Source organism: Oncorhynchus tshawytscha, linkage group LG17 (assembly GCF_018296145.1).
Source record: "Oncorhynchus tshawytscha isolate Ot180627B linkage group LG17, Otsh_v2.0, whole genome shotgun sequence".
Lineage (NCBI taxonomy): Eukaryota > Metazoa > Chordata > Actinopteri > Salmoniformes > Salmonidae > Oncorhynchus > Oncorhynchus tshawytscha.
The window spans coordinates 9,028,731-9,048,070 of record NC_056445.1 but is presented as its reverse complement, the minus strand read 5'-3'; the positions used below and the strand labels follow the sequence as shown (position 1 = coordinate 9,048,070).

At 42.3% G+C, this 19,340-nt stretch overlaps 5 protein-coding genes across 7 annotated transcripts; 4 read left to right on the top strand and 1 right to left on the bottom strand.

The window, feature by feature from the left end:
- Nucleotides 1-83: 83 nt before the first annotated feature.
- Nucleotides 84-3,331, top strand: LOC112216811 (ADP-ribosylation factor 4). Its single transcript, XM_024376898.2, has 6 exons — nt 84-283; nt 1,007-1,087; nt 1,909-2,018; nt 2,209-2,280; nt 2,604-2,729; nt 2,920-3,331. Exons 1-6 carry the CDS (start codon nt 217-219, stop codon nt 3,004-3,006), a joined length of 543 nt encoding a protein of 180 aa, XP_024232666.1. The 5' UTR covers nt 84-216; the 3' UTR covers nt 3,007-3,331.
- Nucleotides 3,332-5,732: 2,401 nt separating this feature from the next.
- LOC112216809 (ragulator complex protein LAMTOR4) lies at nt 5,733-7,057 on the bottom strand. Its single transcript, XM_024376896.2, has 4 exons — nt 6,844-7,057; nt 6,433-6,516; nt 6,195-6,312; nt 5,733-6,085 (listed from the first exon to the last, which is right to left on the bottom strand). Exons 1-4 carry the CDS (start codon nt 6,844-6,846, stop codon nt 5,988-5,990), a joined length of 303 nt encoding a protein of 100 aa, XP_024232664.1. The 5' UTR covers nt 6,847-7,057; the 3' UTR covers nt 5,733-5,987.
- Nucleotides 7,058-7,153: 96 nt separating this feature from the next.
- LOC112216808 (V-type proton ATPase subunit F) lies at nt 7,154-8,820 on the top strand. The gene is made up of 2 exons (XM_024376895.2): nt 7,154-7,407; nt 7,802-8,820. The coding sequence occupies exons 1-2, from the start codon at nt 7,250-7,252 to the stop codon at nt 8,001-8,003; spliced, it is 360 nt and encodes a 119-aa protein (XP_024232663.1). The 5' UTR covers nt 7,154-7,249; the 3' UTR covers nt 8,004-8,820.
- Nucleotides 8,821-9,578: 758 nt separating this feature from the next.
- Nucleotides 9,579-12,736, top strand: zgc:193726 (uncharacterized protein LOC561161 homolog). 3 transcript variants are annotated; one of them, XM_042300084.1, is made up of 8 exons: nt 9,587-9,780; nt 9,895-9,951; nt 10,043-10,099; nt 10,469-10,504; nt 10,679-10,699; nt 11,883-11,939; nt 12,029-12,085; nt 12,237-12,736. In XM_042300084.1, the coding sequence occupies exons 1-8, from the start codon at nt 9,701-9,703 to the stop codon at nt 12,373-12,375; spliced, it is 504 nt and encodes a 167-aa protein (XP_042156018.1). In that variant the 5' UTR covers nt 9,587-9,700; the 3' UTR covers nt 12,376-12,736. The 3 variants fall into 3 exon arrangements, with proteins under 3 accessions (XP_042156020.1, XP_042156019.1, XP_042156018.1); XM_042300086.1 differs by lacking the exons at nt 11,883-11,939; nt 12,029-12,085; nt 12,237-12,736 and adding an exon at nt 10,900-11,160 and having other exon boundaries at nt 9,579-9,780; XM_042300085.1 differs by lacking the exons at nt 10,469-10,504; nt 10,679-10,699 and having other exon boundaries at nt 9,585-9,780.
- A 565-nt stretch (nt 12,737-13,301) lies between these two features.
- On the top strand, nt 13,302-14,658 carry LOC121839767 (protein ATP6V1FNB-like). Its single transcript, XM_042300083.1, has 2 exons — nt 13,302-14,123; nt 14,412-14,658. The coding sequence occupies exons 1-2, from the start codon at nt 13,727-13,729 to the stop codon at nt 14,525-14,527; spliced, it is 513 nt and encodes a 170-aa protein (XP_042156017.1). The 5' UTR covers nt 13,302-13,726; the 3' UTR covers nt 14,528-14,658.
- The last annotated feature ends 4,682 nt before the right edge of the window (nt 14,659-19,340 follow it).

The following is a 19,340-nucleotide window of genomic DNA, read 5'->3' as shown; positions in this document are numbered from 1 at the left end:
AAAAGCTCAATAATCGACAGCTACATGGTTCAAAAATGAAGGAGAGAGTCTGTGAATAAAGTTATGTGGAAGCCCTGACGTCATATATTCCGCGTTGGCCTGGACGTGGCATCTGAGAAGACTGCGAAAGGGAAGCTGCACCCACTCTCTGTCTGGTTACAATAAACACCTTTGGTTTTCTATTTTCATTATCGTCACGCGGAGCTCTTTCACACCATGGGGCTCACAATTTCGTCGATATTTTCCAGGCTTTTTGGCAAGAAACAGATGAGGATACTTATGGGTGAGCAATCCTCTTATCAACCTGTCCAAGGAACTAGCTGGCTGTTAGCTAACGTTAGCTAGCTAGTGGGAGGGGGTTTCCATATCAGGGATGTACTTAGATTTTTGTGACATATTAGTTATAGTAAACTACCTGTTCACATGTCTTGTAACGTGAACATTACTCGTTTGAGAACAATCGGAGTAAAAACACAGACGAGCTAGGATAACACTCAGACGGAAAATGGCTAGCTATTGCACAATAATTACTGGTACTTTGTTCACTTAATACCAACAAATGGCTTAGCTACGTCATATCTCAGGTCTATACAAGTTGGTAGATGTAGTGAACTACACTACTACTTTTAATAGGTCTATAGTTTTCAATCCAACGCATCTAGATTCATGTCCATCCCTCTTGCCATAACGTGTACACCTATGTGTTGGACAGCCTATATTTTGGGGTTGTGGATGTTGGTCCTAATTTGAGCTAAAGGCTCAGATTCTACCCTATATATTTATATCCGTTGTCCAAATCATTGCAGTTTGATAGCTGTCAGAGGGATTTCATTTGACACGGAGACAGACCTGTTTTGTAATAGATGCCTATCTCTTTCATGAAGTTGCAGTACAATACGTTTGTCTTGATTTTTTTTTTTTTGGTAGGTTACTTATTTTCAATACAAAAAAATCTATATGGATTTATTATGATTGAGAAGTTTGACATTACTCTTTTCTTCTGTAGTTGGTTTGGACGCTGCTGGAAAGACCACTATTCTCTACAAACTGAAGCTGGGGGAGATTGTAACCACAATTCCCACCATTGGTAAGAAAAACTCTGGCTATGACCAGAGCCAAAGATGGATAGATCTCTAGCATACACAACCATATCTAAAACATGGGCCCTCTCAGCTCCTGGCAGACTGTCTTTAAAAGCATCTCTTCACAGTAATCTGATTTAAATGGGTGACTTGCTTTCTCATGGAGCTTGTGGGCAAATGATTAAGATTTCTTTTGATGTCTTGTCCTGTGACTGATGTAGCATGACACACACACACTGAGCCAAATCTTTCAGGAATGTAGGCCTACATTGTTTAATGTTCATGGAAATGGTCAATAAGGTCCATACAGAGCTGTGCACTCAACAATTCAGTCTTTCAAATTTCAGCAAAAAATATATATTTTTGGACATGACAGTGAGGTATAGAACTAGAGCTGAATGGTTTTAAGCCTTGCATAACCGTAGTTCTGGGACAAAGAACAGTAGATGGCTACACTGCCTCCATGCTCCAGAGCTGTTGGGGCTTGCTGTGTGAGTGGGCTCTTTTGATGGAGCAGATTGGTCGATAAGTGTCTAAACTCCTAGACAAAATAAGTAGGGAAGAAAATAATGGTTTGTCACACCTGAGATCAGATAGACAGAATTGGGTCACCATTCCATCGTTTTTCAATTTGAGCTACAGGTAATAGTTTACTCCTATTGCAAATTGGTTTTAATTAGCTTACCATTTTATACAGAAACTTATTTCTAGCATAATGATCTAGATCGGAGCTGTTTATGCTGGTAGAGGTCAGACTGGTGACTCTGGATCTAGTCTCTGAATTCCTGTTGCTGATGCGCTCTCTCGCTCTTTGGTGACTGAGCAGGTTTTAACGTGGAGACTGTTGAGTACAAGAACATTTGTTTCACCGTGTGGGATGTGGGCGGTCAGGACAAGATTCGCCCCCTCTGGAGGCACTACTTCCAGAACACGCAGGTATGACACACCTGTGACACCAGTGACATACATCAGTGATGTCGTCATAGCATATCTTTGATATCTTAATTCAATATGCGTCAGAATGGACCCTGTCAAAATAACCCTTGTTTATCTTAATAGCTAGGTGAATATATAGAGTAGACAAAGTACATAACAGTAGCCTGACTTTTGAACCTTGACTTCACAGGGCCTTATCTTCGTAGTGGACAGCAACGACAGAGAGCGAGTAGCAGAGTCGGCAGAGGAGCTGTCTAAAATGGTAAGTGTTGCATACATGTCTATTTATAAGATACTGTTTTTGGTCAAGGAACAGTATGCTTTTTGTGTTGGCATTTACCATATTACTGTGAAAAGGAACCTAAAACTGAGCTCATGGTTGACATGGGAAAATAAACAGTAATTCAGTGGTAAGTAATGGTGTTATTTATATAGTTGCCATTGTGACTGATCATTCATCATCCATGTTGACACACACAGCCTTCTGTGGCCAATGGTTTCCCATTGACAATGGCTGCCTCCATAAATGTTTTCCTCCCCTTGTTCTCCCTACCAATTTTCTAATATATTTATCTCTCTCTACAGCTGCAGGAGGATGAGTTGAGGGAGGCAGTGTTGCTGGTGTTTGCAAACAAACAGGACCTGCCCAACGCTATGGCAGTGAGCGACCTCACAGACAAACTGGGCCTGCAGAGCTTGCGCAGCAGAGTTGTGAGCATATATCTCTCTCTCTCATGCACACACACTTTAACAGTCCTTCCAAAGAGTTGTACAGTAAAATGTATTTCTGACCAGATAAAAATGTGGTCCATGTAGTATACACTGGCAATGCAGAGTTATTCATAAGTATGACATTAATGGCTTTTATGTACAGCAACTCATTATGTCTCTCTCCTTCCAGTGGCATGTCCAGGCTACCTGTGCTACCCAGGGCACTGGGCTATACGAAGGACTGGACTGGCTTTCCAACGAGCTGTCGAAACGCTAAAGAATGGAGAAATCGCAGGACCGGAGCGAACGAGATCTGAACACGCGAGCAAGAGAAGGGGTGCAGGCTGAGCATTTCATCAATGGAAGAAGAAAAAAAACTGCAACTTTTAAAATGATCAGTGTGTCTGTCTGGTAGAACTTGCAGTTATGGACTTTGTGATCAGTTCCTGTTCTGAAGCCTTCTTTCATCATTCTTCCCTTTTATTCCCATTATTGTCAAACCTGCAGATGTCTCTTAGACTGTTTCTTCCTTTATGCCACCCAATGTCCTCAACAGTAAAATTGTTTTAAGTTGCATGTTTTAAAAAAACAGATTCACATGATGGTTGTGTGCGGATGTTGATCGTTGAGGAATGGAAGGGTGGGCCACTAGGTTTTGTTGGTGGGGGGTGTTATTTGGATACCGGGAGTTTGTTGGAAACAGTATATGGGGGAGGGGTGGGGTTTTGCATGCAAAACCCCTCTGGCCTTCCCTGACTGAGTCATTCCAGGGAGCTGAACCAGGAGGCCAGTTCCATTCCTAGACAATGTGAAGAGAGCAGGACCTTCAGTCATTTCAAAGGCCATTATGATGCAATAAAATGTTATTTTTCTTTTCTCAACTGTTGAAACATTGTCTTCTGAGTGCGAGGTGGGACATAGTTAGTCATGAAGGAATGGAGAATCTTGATGTGGCCCTGGTTCAAATAGTTGTGAATGTTTCTTCATAACTTTACCCTAAAAACCGGTTCAGTGTTAGTTTGTACGTTTTAAGCAAAGAGAGCAGATTCTTAGGTTTAGCAACAACTCTGATCCTTTGAAAAGTAAATTTAAACTTGGGGGGAAATTGTGTAGTTGGGAAAGTAAACTGCTTTAAAGTGTTTATAAAAACAGTTCCATGCCAATTTACATTTCCCTCTTAATTTTCAGATTAAAATCCTACTTAGATATTTTCATTATGACTTGCTTTAAAGCTACAATGTGTAACTTTTCAGGAACCTGACCAAATTCACAGATGTAAGTTAAAGATATGTAATTCATTGAAATCAAGCCTAGTTAAATAAAAATAGACAAGTCAGTTAAGAACAAATGACTTACAATGACGGACGACGCTGGGTCAATTGTGCGCCTGCCTATGGGATTCTCAGTCACAGCTGAATGTGATACAGCCAAGACGCAGTAGATTTGTTCACTTTCTATGCTTCACCTTCCATTTAGTTTTTGCATCTTACTTTCAGTTTTGTACAACAGCTGAAAATATATTTTTGGGTTATGGAAAAAATATTTCAAGTTTAAATGCTACAATGATTCCCCGCTTTATGGTTTTGTCACAAACTGAAATTAGGCAAACTATTACAATTTTAGCAACCAGGATATGGCAGTGATTTCAGCATAGTGCAACTTTAAAAAGGCTTTATAAACAAGTTCAAAGCATGTGGATGTTTATAAGCAAAGCTTTATTTGAGAATCAAAATAGTAAAAACCAAGTTATTTCATTTAGAAGACCCTAAATATTTCAGACAATTTAACATGCAACGACAATAGCGCACGATAAAACAGTCACTGCATGTGTATATACACACATTAGTACTGATAGCAATTACATATAAACATTGCACACATGACACTCAGTACAGGTTAGGAAAAAAACTGTCACCTTGAAAATATCATTTTCCATCAAGCCACATTCCGTAGGGCATGACATTAATACAATGAAATGTATTAAGTACAACAGACATACCTCAAGAGGTATTTAAAAGATGTCAGCTCTGTCCATGGTATTTCTATCTGCAGCATTCAGTATGTTAAACAAAACCCTGCTGGGTTATTAGGGAGCATTCAAACTAAATACCATGTGCACACATACTATAAACTGAATAGATTGAATTCCAGTCTACCTGCCACACACAAACCAACAATTCATTATCACATACTGTAGGGACTAATACACCACGGCACTATTCTGTTCCATTTCTCATTACAAAGTTACCAATTAAGATGACATGCAGTTTGACATGCATATTTTGGCCCATTCAATGTGAATTCTTCAATATCTATACTGAACAAAAATATAAACTTAACATGTAAAGTGTTGGTCTCATGTTTCATGAGCTGAGATAAAAGATCCCAGAAATTCTTTATGCACAAAACGCTTATTTCTCTCAAACTTTGTGCACAAATTTGTTTACATCCCTGTTAAGGAGCATTTCTCGTTTGCCAAGATAAGCCATCCACCTGACAGGTGTGGCATATCAAGAAGTGTATTAAATAGCGTGATCATTACTATAGCGTGATCGTTACACTTGTGCTGGGGACAATAAAAGGCCTCTCTAAAATGTGGAGTTGTCACACAACACGATGCCACAGATGTCTCAATTTGAGGGAGCCTGCAATTGGCATGCTGACTGCAGGAATGTCCAACAGCGCTGTTGCCAGAGAATGTAATGTTAATTTCTACACAATAAGCCACCTCAAACGTCATTTTAGAGATTTTGGCAGTACATCCAACTGGCCTCACAACTGCAGACCACGTGTAACCACGCCAGCCCAGGACCTCCACATCCAGCTTCTTAACCTGCGGGATCATCTGAGTAGGGGAATGGGGAGTGTTGAGGAGTATTTCTGTCTGTAATAATGCAATTTTTGGGGGGGAAACTCATTCCGATGGGCTGGGCCTGGCTCCCCAGTGGGTGGGCCTATGCCCTCCCAGGCCACACCACTGCCCACTTATGTGAAATCCATAGATTAGGGCCTAATGAATTTATTTCAATTGACTGATTTCCTTCTATGAACTTTAATTCAGTAAAATCTTTGAAATTGTTGCATGTTGTATTAATATTTTTGTTCAGTACAACTTCATATGTGCTTTCTTCTGTTGTTCTAAAACCTTATATAACTAGGAATGGAACAAAACAGTTCAGTGGATTACAGAGTCCCTGTCCTGTGTGAATTGATTGGAGTGATGTCCTTCATCTCCCAACCCATCTTCACTACACGGTTCTACACCACTACAGGTTCCCTCTTGTTGTTCTGACGTTTCACCACAAACACCTTCTGACCAGACACGGTCACTGTGTACACATAGTCCTCTAGCATGACTGTGAAGAAATAGAACACAAGGAGGTCTGGTTAGAACAGCATGTTGGTAACAGCAATACTGTGTGTATGTGCGTTCGAGTGAGTGACCCTAGGTCCCAGGTGTGTTACCTGACATGCGTTTGAAGGGTGGCTCAACAGCACCCTGCAGTCTGAAGTGACATGCTGTCCGCACCATCTGCATTATGATCCCAGCTGTGTGCTCATCATTCTCCAGCTCCCCCGCAGACTGAGAGAGGGGGGTAACAGGGAGTCAGATGGAGTGGAGGATAGGCGTGCTGCAACCTGGGCTTTATCTAAGCTGCTACCAGGGCAGGACATACATGTACGCATATTTGTGTGAACATACTGCCAATACGCCATCCTCACTGATCACCAAATATCCCAGTTGATCAGGGATCCTCTCCAGACCCTGTGTCAGAGCGCTAGTAGTCTAAAACACAAACAAATGACATACATGGACACATGTTCGGATCTGTGGCAGAGGTACCATTACCTGCCACCAAACACTGTTTTCAAGGCTCAAATGAGATTAACTTTGCATCAACTCTGCTTTTGTCAATAGTAGAAGTGGCCACAAAAAATCTGTGTTTACAGCTAGTTAGCGAGACATCGGAGCCAGAAAACTATCACGCTCACAAAAGTACACACGAAATAGGCTACAATGTAGCTGACGCTACAGTATGGACCACCGAATACGTAGCTTTTACACAATACAACGTCACAGAATATCAGTAAAGCAGAATATAAGAGTTTATACCATTTTCACTTGTTTTCCCCGATGAGGAAGCCCATCTGAAGTGTTTCCTCTTTTTCACGTAACTTCCTCAGCTGATGTGACGTCACGTCACTCCGATATAGAATGATTTTATCCTTTGATGAGGCATAAACCCAAAACCACTACTTCGTTTACAAAACAATTGAAAGCTATTCAATGTGTTGCATTGTCATTGATAGACAGGTCATGTTTTCCTGCTCGCCATTTCGTGATATGGAAAATGATATAGACCAGTAGATGGCGCTATCTGCGTTTTGTGACAGCTGACATCTCCAAAGAGCTCATCAAGAGCGGAAGTACTGGTCAGCTGACAATTTCGTGATTCAGAGAAGGAAAGACAATCCAGTCATTGCTTGTTTTTTGCAGTTTTATCTTGTAGAATTTAATAATGGCTGGGCGAGGTAAATTAATTGCCGTCATTGGTGATGAAGACACGTGTACCGGGTTCCTACTCGGTGGCATTGGCGAGCTGAATAAAAATCGTAGCCCGAATTTCTTGGTGGTCGAGAAGGAGACAAGCATCGCAGAGATAGAGGAGACCTTCAAGTAAGTTATAGCCAGCTATCTACCAAATGTTGAGATCGAAGATAAATAGCTAAAAGCAGACAAACTGTGCGCTTGTTTGCACACAGGGTGAAGACAGTTGATGCTCTATTATGTTTGTAATTGCATTGGTAAAATCGAAAATTAGCGGGGGGGTATAAATAACCTTATCTGGTGCTACAATCTGTAGGTAAGTGGTATCATGATATCTATTCCATTAGGCCTAGTTGCGCGATTTGATTAATCATTTCACCTTGAAATACTACTAGTATCTCTTTCAATCCATATAAGTTACTGCTGGACAACATACCTTGTTTTTTGGTGTTTAAAGACCTGCACTGTAATGTTCAGTCATCATCTCTCTAATTTACTTACTACTGTTATGTTCCCCCCCTAGGAGTTTCCTGATCCGCAATGACATCGGCATCATCCTGATCAACCAGTTCATAGCAGAGATGATCCGTCACGCCATCGACCAGCACATGGAGTCCATCCCTGCAGTGCTGGAGATACCCTCCAAGGAGCACCCATACGACGCCTCCAAGGACTCAATCCTACGCAGGGCCAAGGGCATGTTCTCCGCTGAGGACTTCCGATAACCACACAACACGTACCCAAAGATGCAGGGACAGAGATGGAAGAGGGAGGATTTTGGAGACTGTCATGATCCTAAATTAGTTATCTTGTGTAATACCATGAAAGGCTGTAAAGAATGAATTGGCCTGGTGGCAGTTTCATGTGTTATCCATATTGACATGAGGCCATATGTGGTACCTACAGTCCCACTCTCATCTCTTGCCAGGGTCTTGCTCCATCCAGCCGGCAATGCATTTTCTCCAGACCCAATGTTGAATTGTTTGATGTAATATTTAGTTCTTCATTCCTTTGCCTGGAACATTATGCTATTAATATTCATTGACTACATTGATGGTTGAATTGTTTCGCTGTATGCCTTTCCAGGTTATTCATGGTGTACGAAATCTTACGCAGGTCCTGTATCTTGTGGTCTCATCCAGTCTGATTTTCAAATGCTTGCTTCATTTTGTCATAACCTTGGGGAGAGTATGCTTGCATAAGACCTCTCAGCAAAGAATTGTGGATGGTCATCTGCAATTCAGGGAGTGTAACATTTGTCAGATCATGCATGTGACCATGGCTGTGTCTGTTTTAACGTCACATTTGTAATTTCTGGAAACATTCCCCATGTGTATCTTAAACTGTAAAGTAGCATTTCATCATCTGGTGACATGTACCCTGTGGATTGGGGAATAGTACTGTACATCTCATCAACAGAAGATCCACACAAGCAAATGTCACAGCTTGAAACAACAGTGTTTGAGCAAAATGTTGTGATGTATTGCAGTTGTGACAGTTTTAACTTATACCTGTACAAAAATAAAAATAATTCTATCCCAACCTGTTCTGTGTAAGTTATTCATGTTAAGACCAGCACGACTGACATTAGAAGTTAATCACACTATTCACAATCTCACAAAAGCCAAAACAATTCCCTGTGTGTTAGCTTGGAAGACTTCATTATTTCATACTGTACAAAATCTTGAAATTAGATCCAGCAGTCCTCCATGCGGATTCTAAGGTCTTATAGCGCTAGTAGCCTGAAGTAAAACAAGAATGTTTACATGTCAGTCATAATGAAACCCCACTACCAACTATGCCTATCTCCAACCCTGTCTGTAAAAGAGATACAAGCTTTCCTGATGATGTGACTTGACCAGGTCATTTCTTTTGGGAAGTAGGGTAAAGTTCCCATAAAGCCACCATTTGTTTAACATCTCACTGCATAGTTTAGGCAGAAGTGAAGTACTTCCCAGCATCTCTGTGCCAGTGGCGGAGGACAAGCTTCAATCACTGATTTTTATTTTTATTTTTTAAACCTTAAAGCTCAGTATATTAACCCTGACAAATCTGATTCAGAGTGGTTCCCATGATTAAAGCCTGACCCTGAGACTGAACCTGATGTATTACAGTATGTGGGGGCCTGCACACACGGATGCTGTGAACCAACTGGCAAATATTTGAATAACCTTGTGACGGGACGGGCCTCATCATTTATCTTGTTGGACGTGTGAGTCCTTCAATTCTCCCATGTTCTTCAGTGAACCAAGGACAAACACCAACACACAAACACAGCTCTGTTCTACTACCTGCACTTTATAACGATATGGAAGGGTTGCTAAGAGGTGCTCAGTAAGCTATATAAGAGGTCCTCCCAGAATGAACCAGTACCTGAACACTGGGGATTTTTCACAGACCTGACATCCCTTCCGGAGAACAGATGATCCCTGCCTGGTCTCTCGGTGTCCTCCTCCTGGGCTACGTCTTTGGATTCCCAGTCCCCTTCAACAGCACTCAGAGGTAAGAAATCTATCTATCTGTGGAAATAGGAGATTAGAGGTTGTATGGATGGATGACTGAATAGATGGATGGAGTTGTAACCTGTGAGGCATGTGCATTTTTTTCCCTCTGTAGACAATATGAATACGAGACTCTTCTTCAACTCAACGACACAGTGGGCAAATCTACACAGTGAGTGTTGGGTTCTAATACTACTAAAAACTAGGAAGTGTTTGACTAAATGTGAGAATAGTGAGACCAACATACTGCTTTGCTCTTTCAGACCCTTCATGTCGAATGACACAGAGTCCAATGAAACAGAGATTCCCTTCCCCTTTCAGTGAGTATATTTATGCATTTATATTTGTATTTTGTTGAAACCAAATGTCGTAAACCATTTAGAAGAAAGAACAACTACATTGCATCTCATGTTGGGCGGCAAGTAGCCTAGCACTTAGAGAGGCAAGCCAGTTTGAATCCCGGGTCTCAAATCCTAGATGCCATTGCCTACCGGTATGCCCTTGAGCAAGGGACTTAACCCCCCACAACAACATCTCCCTGGACGCCCAGTGTGGCAGCCCCCCATACCTCCCCAAAATCATGTGTGTGTCTTTTCGGAGGCGTTGGGTTAAAAGTGGAAGTACAATTTTGGTTGGACCTTGTGTGGAATTGACCAACAAAGTTATTCTATCTTGTTCTATCATTACAGAATTATACTTCCTATGGAGAATATGAGTCCATTATTGTAAGTCAGCTCTTCAAACTCAGCATGGCGCCTGAGGGCCAAACACATGTACTTTAGCTGTATAAACATGATTGACTCTTTTCAATCTTATTTTGCCAGATTTTGAAAGAACAAGTTTTATGGATTCTCACACATTTTTCAAAAATATCTCGTGTTTTTTTCTTTCTACTTCAGGGATTACGACCATGCAATACCGTAAGTCTCCCTAAATGTAGGCAAGTACAATGCGATGGAATGATTTGACTGAGCACACGAGCCTGTGTGTGTGTCCAACTGTTGTGTGTCCAACTGCACTTAAAGTAATAGGGCATATACATAACCTTAACTGTTTCTTTAGCAGCAGTTATTCCCATAACATTCCAGACTAACCTGATACTCCCCTCCTTTCAACCCAGAGGCAGTGTGTCTCTCTGCTATCTTCCCACCTGCATGAATGCTAATCTGGGGTCAGCCCTGCAGAAAGGGGACGAGATAGCGGGGGCCTCCACCAATGACCCCCATGGGATAGGCAGAAAATGACACTGACACAGGACAGCTTGAATTGGCACACCGTTTTTTTAATAACACGTGTTATCACATTGGTTGCAGCATGACTTTGGTAATAGGTGTTGTGGCTCTCTAACAAAAAAAAATGCACTACAACTATTTGTGCACCAGAGTTGAAGTAAATTGTGAGCATGAAAAGGAAACTGTAATGCTAGGGGGCGTTTTAAAGTAGATTAACTATTGTAATAGTTCAGAAATCACAGTCAATGTGTTGAGTACTTTATGTCAAATACTTACTTGTTTTGTTTAAAGTGACTAAACCTAATATACTTCACTTCTTTTGTACACAAATAAAAGCTTTTTACAAACCAGGAGTGATGCAATAAATGCCTGCTTTTCACAGAAATAGAATCATAAATGTCTGTCTGCACTTTCCTTGATTCAATCCACACTCACTCTGGTTCATAAAAAAAATGATAGGCATTACTCAACCATGAATATCTAGTTGAGCAGAATCACGCAAAGGGAAACCAAGTACAGACAGACAGAGTAACTGTTAAAGTGATACTCTTCTGTTGAATCTAAAGGCCTTGATGTGTGGGTTTTTTATATGACCTGTGTGTGTGTGTTTTTGATATGTATACTGTATGTAGGCAATGAATCCCAGCTGAGTAAACAAGAAATGTTCTATAACTTGAAGTGACAGAGTAGTTTAACTCACTACTGATATCCCCTGTGTATCCACGCAGGCTCTGTGTTCTTTGGAACAGCACTGACACAGAGTATGGCTCAAGTGAGGAAGATCGTTGGTGGAAAGCGTTATGGGTATGCTATAGAAAATGTATACTGTTACAGTTCGACTCCCAATCTGTTGTTGCTCTTTTGCCAACAGGCCTGAGGAGTTGATGCAGAGTCAGAACGAGACAGATAGCAACTCAACATTAACTATGTGAGTTCCCTTATTCTATTACTATAAACAGGCATCTGCACATTTTCCAATATGTCATTAGTCATTTATTTCCCCTCGACTGCACACAGACACAGGTACAACGGTCCTCCTTCCGCTAAGAATATAAGGGAAAGAAAACTTGCATTGTAAGTATGTGTATTCAGTCACTCATCATACATTTTATCAGTAGGTGGCGCTTTATCTCTAAAGGAGGGAATACAAAACTGCTATTGCAAAACTGTACATCGTTGAAGTGAAATCAATGTTTCCTATGTCCTTCTTGGCAACTCTTTTTAGGCACGGATATGTAGTACCTCCTCCAGGCTGCGTGGTGAGCCTCTGTGCCCTGATTAACCTGGGCCATGCACTGAACCAGGGCGGGGACGAGAGTGCAGGCGGGGCAACCAGAGACCCACATGGCAATGGCAAGAGATGAGAGGAAGAGGAGTGGAGGAAGATGAGAAGAAGTGTGATGTGGGGCCTCATTCAGGAGCTGCTGGCTGTGCTCTATTTGTCTTAAACTATTACTTTTCTTTGTCAGCTTTCCTTTGTCACTACTGATCTGGAAAGACAAGAGGATTGAGAGGAATGTGGAAATATTGTAGTCACTCCACTGGCCTATTGATTATGTGCAGCACTTGGTGATGGAGGAGAGGACACAATAGGAGAGGAGTTGTACAGAGGGTGTAATTTGTGTGGTAAACTGAAAAAGTTGCTATTTATTAAAGACAGATTCTAATTATCTTCTTAATTAATTTGAGATTATCCACTTTTAATAAAGAAAATGATCAAATATTTGTCATTGTGTGACACAGGGCCTGCTTGACATAAGCGGTTGTTTAGGGCCCCCAATTGGGTTCTCAACTGTTGAGAGTTAGAATATTAGAATACACAAGATGCAAGTTTGAAATGTGATTATGCAGTCACTCAATTAGTCATGCCAGCTAACAATTTTTAGATTGGTAAATTAGTCTAGCCAGTTATCTAAACTTGTAGTAATCATGTCCGAATAGCAACCGGGCACGCAGGGGACGTGGTCAGGGGCCTGTATTCCAGGGGGACCCCATTGATTTTGTTGGTCACTCTCACTCAGATATCATTAGCATGGCATAAGTCATGGCATAATGTGTAGAATTGCAGAAATGTAGCTTTAAAACAGCATATAGCTTACCATATTTCTCTCTGGCCCATGGCAAAATGAGTAGAATGCAGAAATGTAGCTTTAAAACAGCATGTAGCTTACCATATTTCTCTCTGGCCCATGGCAAAATGAGTAGAATTGCATGAAATGTATTATAAAATTGCTAAATATTCTCTCTGCCCCATGGCAAAATGTGTAAAACTGCAGACAACTTGCTTTAAAACTGCAACATTTTCTCAACACCCCATGGAAAAATGTGTAGAATTGCAAGAATTTCCCATTAAATGTACATTTTTTGTCTTCAATTTCAAGAGGGGGGGGGACAAAAAAATATTGACCGCTTGGCCAATCAAATCTCGCTTAGGGCCCCGCAAAAGGGTGGAACCGGCCCTGGTGTGACGAAATAAACCTATTGTTACGCAAATGTTTGGAGAGGTCTCACGAGCGCACACATTTTGGTGATGGAAAATTAATTCCTACACCTCGTGCAATTTCTCTTGCACATTTAATGTGATGGGGATTGTATTGGTGCTGAATGTATCCAGATAATAAAAGGATATTCAAAATATTTTATTGCTTTGGGTGACAGTTGTGCATAACCTCAACCCGCAAGAAGACTAGCTGGCTTTTGGGAAGAGCAGCGGACATGGATTCTCAAAAACAGGAGTTTTGGAAGGAGGCTATTTTGAAAGAAAAAATTGTCAGACTAAATTGGTTTCGAGATAACTGGATCAAACCTAAACTCGTCAAAAAGGTGGGTGAAAAACGAGGGATGAAACTGCCACAAATCAACGAACCTCAACGTGAAGCGAAACCTTTGAAAACGCTGACCAGAGATGGGGCGCAGGTCAAAAGTAGAGATGAGAAGGTCCTTATTGATGTGATGCGGCCGGTTTCGGGAGAGACTCGGGATGTGCTGTATGATGGCTTTTCGTTAGAGGAGACTGGACGCTACAAATACCTCCTCCTCAGGAAGCAAAAGGATCCTGAGGTCAAGTACCTCTACCCTATAACCAGCAACTGGCAGTATGGATGGGGTCTGGGTAAAAAAAACAACAACATTTTTTCTTTTAAATTATTAGGCTTAATTGTTGATTAACCAATTAAACAGGCATTCTAGCAACATAGTAAAACCACTCATGGATTTGGAATGTTTAAAGTATAAATAGCCTAAATTAACTGGAACATCACATGCAATGGGGCATATCGTTGAAAAACTATTCAGGGGGTGACATCATGGTCCTGCCCAGCTTTTAGCTCTACTACATTCCATGTCTTATCTCCAGTTGTCATGGTAACTGTCCCTGCTTGCGCCCCATTTCTGAATACAGGTGACATGAACAAGGCCTACGTCCCGATGTACGCACTCAACGCCATTGTGAAAGAGAGCTTTTTCCGCAAGAACGGCGTCTTCCCTCGCTCCGCCACCTCAGACACCGTGGCGTGATGGTGCCTAACCGGATCGCACAGGACTCAACTGACAATACAGACCCAACGCCTGCGCATGGTTTTGTGAAGACGAAAATTAAGCTGATAAATAGAATGTGTAAAATAAAAGTGTGTTTCTGGAAACTTGTACCACTGGAGTTTGAGATGGATATTGCCATGTTGGCCTAAGCCCCCCTTCATCACACACTGTCTCAATTATAAGTAACTAAATGATCAATGTGAAGTTATCCACCAGACACTCAGGCCTTTGTCCCTGTTGGCTATGAGTCTATGGCCTAATGTCATGAATCATTCACCTGCTCGGTTAGTATCGTATTAAGCCCTGCTTTTCACAAGTGGGCAGATCAGTTTACTTTCACCTGGCTGCCACAGGTGGGCAAGGAGAGTTGGTCTGTAGTCAGGGATGAGTGAACCAACGCTGAGCCCGGAGAATAGAGTGGATTCTGTTACAGTTTGCTACTCTGGTAACAGCGAGAGGAATTGAGGGCCAGACACAGGTGCCTGAATGTGTAGGGAAAGAGGCATGCCAACCAGCCCCATTACCTCACCTCTCTCTAAATTAGAGGGAGGTAAATATATCCCATCACCACAGTTTTATAGGTAGTAGCCTATTAAAGACAGACTATTCTGATGTGTCTAACATACAACATAACAATGAGTTTCCTCTTTTCCTTACGGAATTCTATTTCTGCCTGTTCAAACAGCCCTGATGCAGAGAGACCCAGTAAAGCTCTGCTGTGAGTCTATTTGTACAGTCACCACAAGGGGGAGCCCACACCTCACAATAGACAGAGCAGTGAGCATGACAATGTGATATGGCAGTTTGGTCGAAAGGCTCTCTGAAATTACATGAATAGTCATTCAAAGCAATGTACTGTAACTCAAGGGACAAAGGCTGGCATTTATGTGAAATGTAACTACCCCAATTTATTACTTACTTATGTCAGTCAAAGATTCTACTTGAATCACAGCGTTGACCACCAGACAACACACGGGAGAATGACCTCCAGAGAGTGCCACTGTTTTTTCATAGACAGATCAATGCCAATACTCTATTGTAACAGAGAGCATTAGAGGAGATATTGATTGTCAAAAAAATGTGAGACCTGCGATGGCAATTCACTCCATTGGCACTTTAGCTATCAAACAAATAGGAAATTACAAGCTCCTCTTATTCTTAGTCTGACGATGCTCTCTGATCACAGGGCCCCATCAGGACAGCAGGCTGTGCTCTGTCAGATAAATAGCTCTCATTACCCACCCAGACACTCCCATAGAGACAGCATTAGCACAGGCAGCCAAATGTCACCACAGCCAGATTCCGAAGCACTGTGATGGGAGCAGTGAGAATAGAAATATACTAAGCAAAAAAAGATAACCCATCCACCTGACAGGTGTGGCATATCAAGAAGCTGAATAAACAGCATGATTGTTACACAGGTGCACCTTGTGCTGGGAACAATACAAGGCCACTGTAAAATGTGCAGTTTTGTCACAAAACACAATACCACAGATGTTTTGAGGAAGCGTTCAATTGGCATGCTGACTGCAGGAATGTCCACCAGAGCTGTTGCCAGAGATTTGAATGTTCGTTTCTCTACCGTTTCTCTGCTGCCTCCAAAATCGTTTTAGAGAATTGTGAGAATACGCCTCACAACGACATACCACGTGTAACCACGCCAGCCCAGGTACTCCACATCCGGCTTCTTCACCTGTGGGATCATCTGAGGGGGTGCTGAGGCATATTTCTGTCTGTAATAAAGCCCTTTTGTGGAGAAAAATCTATTCTGATTGACTGGCCCTGGCTCCCCAGTGGGTGGGCCTATGCCCTCCCAGGCCCACCCATGGCTGCGCCCTTGTCCAGTCGTGAATTGACTGATTTCCTTATATGAACCGTAACTCAGTAAAATCTTTGAAAATGTTGCATGTTGCAATTTGTTTAGTATATCATTACTAGAATGGTTGAAGTGCATCAGGACATTGGCAATGTTTCAGGCTTCTTAGAGGCTGATTATTGTTCCAATCAGTGAGTGAATCAGCTTGTCGTTTTCGATGAATAGAGCTCCTTGCCAATCAAATTAAATAACCAATATCTTCCCGGTCGATGGCCTATTACTTGATTTTCAAAATTGGTCCTGGATTATTTTTGGATTGTTTCATAGATAAGACATTCACAGCTCTAGTTCCTTCTGGAACACTTCCACAGCACAACAGCACTAACGAGGAAAAAATGAAATCATCTCTTTGAGACTCCGAAGGGATATTTACAAAAGTTTCAACCACCCACTTCTATCAATAGAGATGCATATATGCAATTCAAATTACACCAGTTCCTCTGTTAATCCTCTCCATCATGACTCATGGTGTGTGTGTGTGTGTGTGTGTCTGTCTGTCTGTGTGTTGCGCTGATCTGCAGACTAGTTCTTTCATCCTATCCTGTGACTCACTGCTGCCATCTTCATCTATAACAGGGGGTCAACCCTGCTACGCTTCTCCCACCCACCTCTGGCACATCACACATTTGTTTTTAATGAGTGTGTGTGCCCGTGCGTTTTATGTGCGTGTTGCAATAGAGACAAACTGCACACTTGTCAGTTGAGTGATGGAAGGTCTTGTCATCCTAACCCAGGCAGAACTGATCTCTGGCACGGTTAAACAATTCACACCTCCATCTATGACTGTTATCACCTGCCCTGTCACCATTGGACAGATTATGTCCGTACAGGTGCTATACCGGTCTCCAATTGGGCAGGAAACGAAGATGGAAGATTTGACACGGACCCATAGATCAGTGGCATGGCTAACAGAATTGAATGAGTCAGAGTAGACTGTAAAGATGTTTAGTTAATGGTTACATATCGGACCTCCAGCCTTCATTCTTCATATGAAGTGGGTTTTAATGAGCGACCACTTTCAACCTACTCAGCGTCCGCCAGCGTTTAATGGAGTGGAATAATCTCTCACACGTTTGAGTGATTCTGAATAAAACGCCAAAGGTTAGCTAACCTCGGTCTGCTGAAAACTTTGCTTACGACCCTTTCCCCCAGCAAGCCTTCTGTCCTTGAGCTGAAGGGCTAAGTACCTGTCTCTGTTTAAACTATGTAGGCAGATGAATTACTCCTGCTTACATGCCGTGAGCGCTGTATGGCTAGACAGGACACGCATGGTTAAGTCTTCCTAAATAATCAAGTATCTTCACCCTTTTTCTTTTCCTTCCCCCTCGCTTTCTTTTTTTGTTGTTGTCCATACTTCATTCTGGTTCAGTCTCAAAGAGATGAGGGTGTCACTACCAAGTTTGCTGAAAAGGTTAGTTTTCAGTGCTTCATCTCTCTTTCTCTGTCTCTCCTGCTCTTCTAACCGTTTCCGGCTGTCCCTCTTGGTTTTTGTTTCCTCTCTCTCTCTCTCTCTCTCTCTCTCTCTCTCTCTCTCTCTCTCTCTCTCTCTCTCTCTCTCTCTCTCTCTCTCTCTCTCTCTCTCTCTCTCTCTCTCTCTCTCTCTCTCTCTCTCTCTCTCTCTCTCTCTCTCTGATGTGTGAGGATGACTGTGATCTCTGTGCCAGTGTTGGGGGAGCATATTTTGACTTCTATTTTTTGTGTAAATACAACACCTGCCATTTCACCTGCAGATATCAATCCTGCCAACAGTTTATTTCCCCAAAGTCATAACCGTCCAACAGTACCACTTGGTGCGTGAAACAAAGTGGTCCAAACATGATCCCAATCCCATTCCAAATCTCGCAGAGATAACAGAACATGTTTTTCTGTATGTGTTCTTAGCCTCTGTTTACTTGAGTAATTATATCAGTAAAAAGACCAATCCAATCCCGGAGACAAGAAAACACAATTCATGACATCACATTCCATATCTCGTGTTGGTCGTATACTCATCAGTGCATTAGAGAGAGGGAGAGGGTTAACTGATTGGGAATGCAATCACACCACGCTGCTGCTAGCTGATTAGATAATTATATCGTAGGCTGGGCTGCTCTTTGAGCAATCAAACATGGCAGGGAGAGACACAGGAGCAGGTGTGTGTCACAGCTCTTTGTCTAGGCATGTGTGGCTGATGCAGGGTGAACACAGGGATGGAATACAGAAACAAAAGCCCGGGGAGGAGAGAGTGACACAGAGAGACATAAAGAGAGATGCGGAGAGAGAGAGAGAGCGACAGAGAGAGAGAGGCAGAGAGAGAGAGAGAGAGAGGCCTTCTGTTCATGGGGATCCTGTCCAACTGGCGACTCAGTGGTGCGCGTGGACAGCGCTTAAACTTTTCATATAACACCAGCGTGTAGGCTGCCATGAACACAAACACACACCCACTCATAATAGCACACAGTAAGCATTAAGCACACACACACAAGTAATGACACATGCACGTGCACACACCAGTGGAGGCTGCTGAGGAGAGAACGAATCATGATAATGGCCGAAACGGAGCAAATGGAATGGCATCAAACACCCTACCATGAGCCCATTCTCCCCAATTATTGTGCCACCGATCTCCTGTGGCACACACGCACACAAACATTGGGCCATTTTGTTAGTGTGCTGTCAAACCTGATCCGTTTTAATAGCTGCCACGATGGGGGAGGGGTTGCTTGTACGTTCACATCACTCACAGCTAAATGGATTGGCCTGGAGGAGTGATTGACAGGCACAAGCACCTCTTTATGGGTTTGTCAATATTACAATTGTTTGGAAGAGGGCTAATGGACAGAACGGATGGGGCGGGGGATGGTTACAGGCTGCCCTAAATGGACCATGGAACTCACTACTCCATGATTTATACAGTCGTGGCCAAAACTTCTGAGA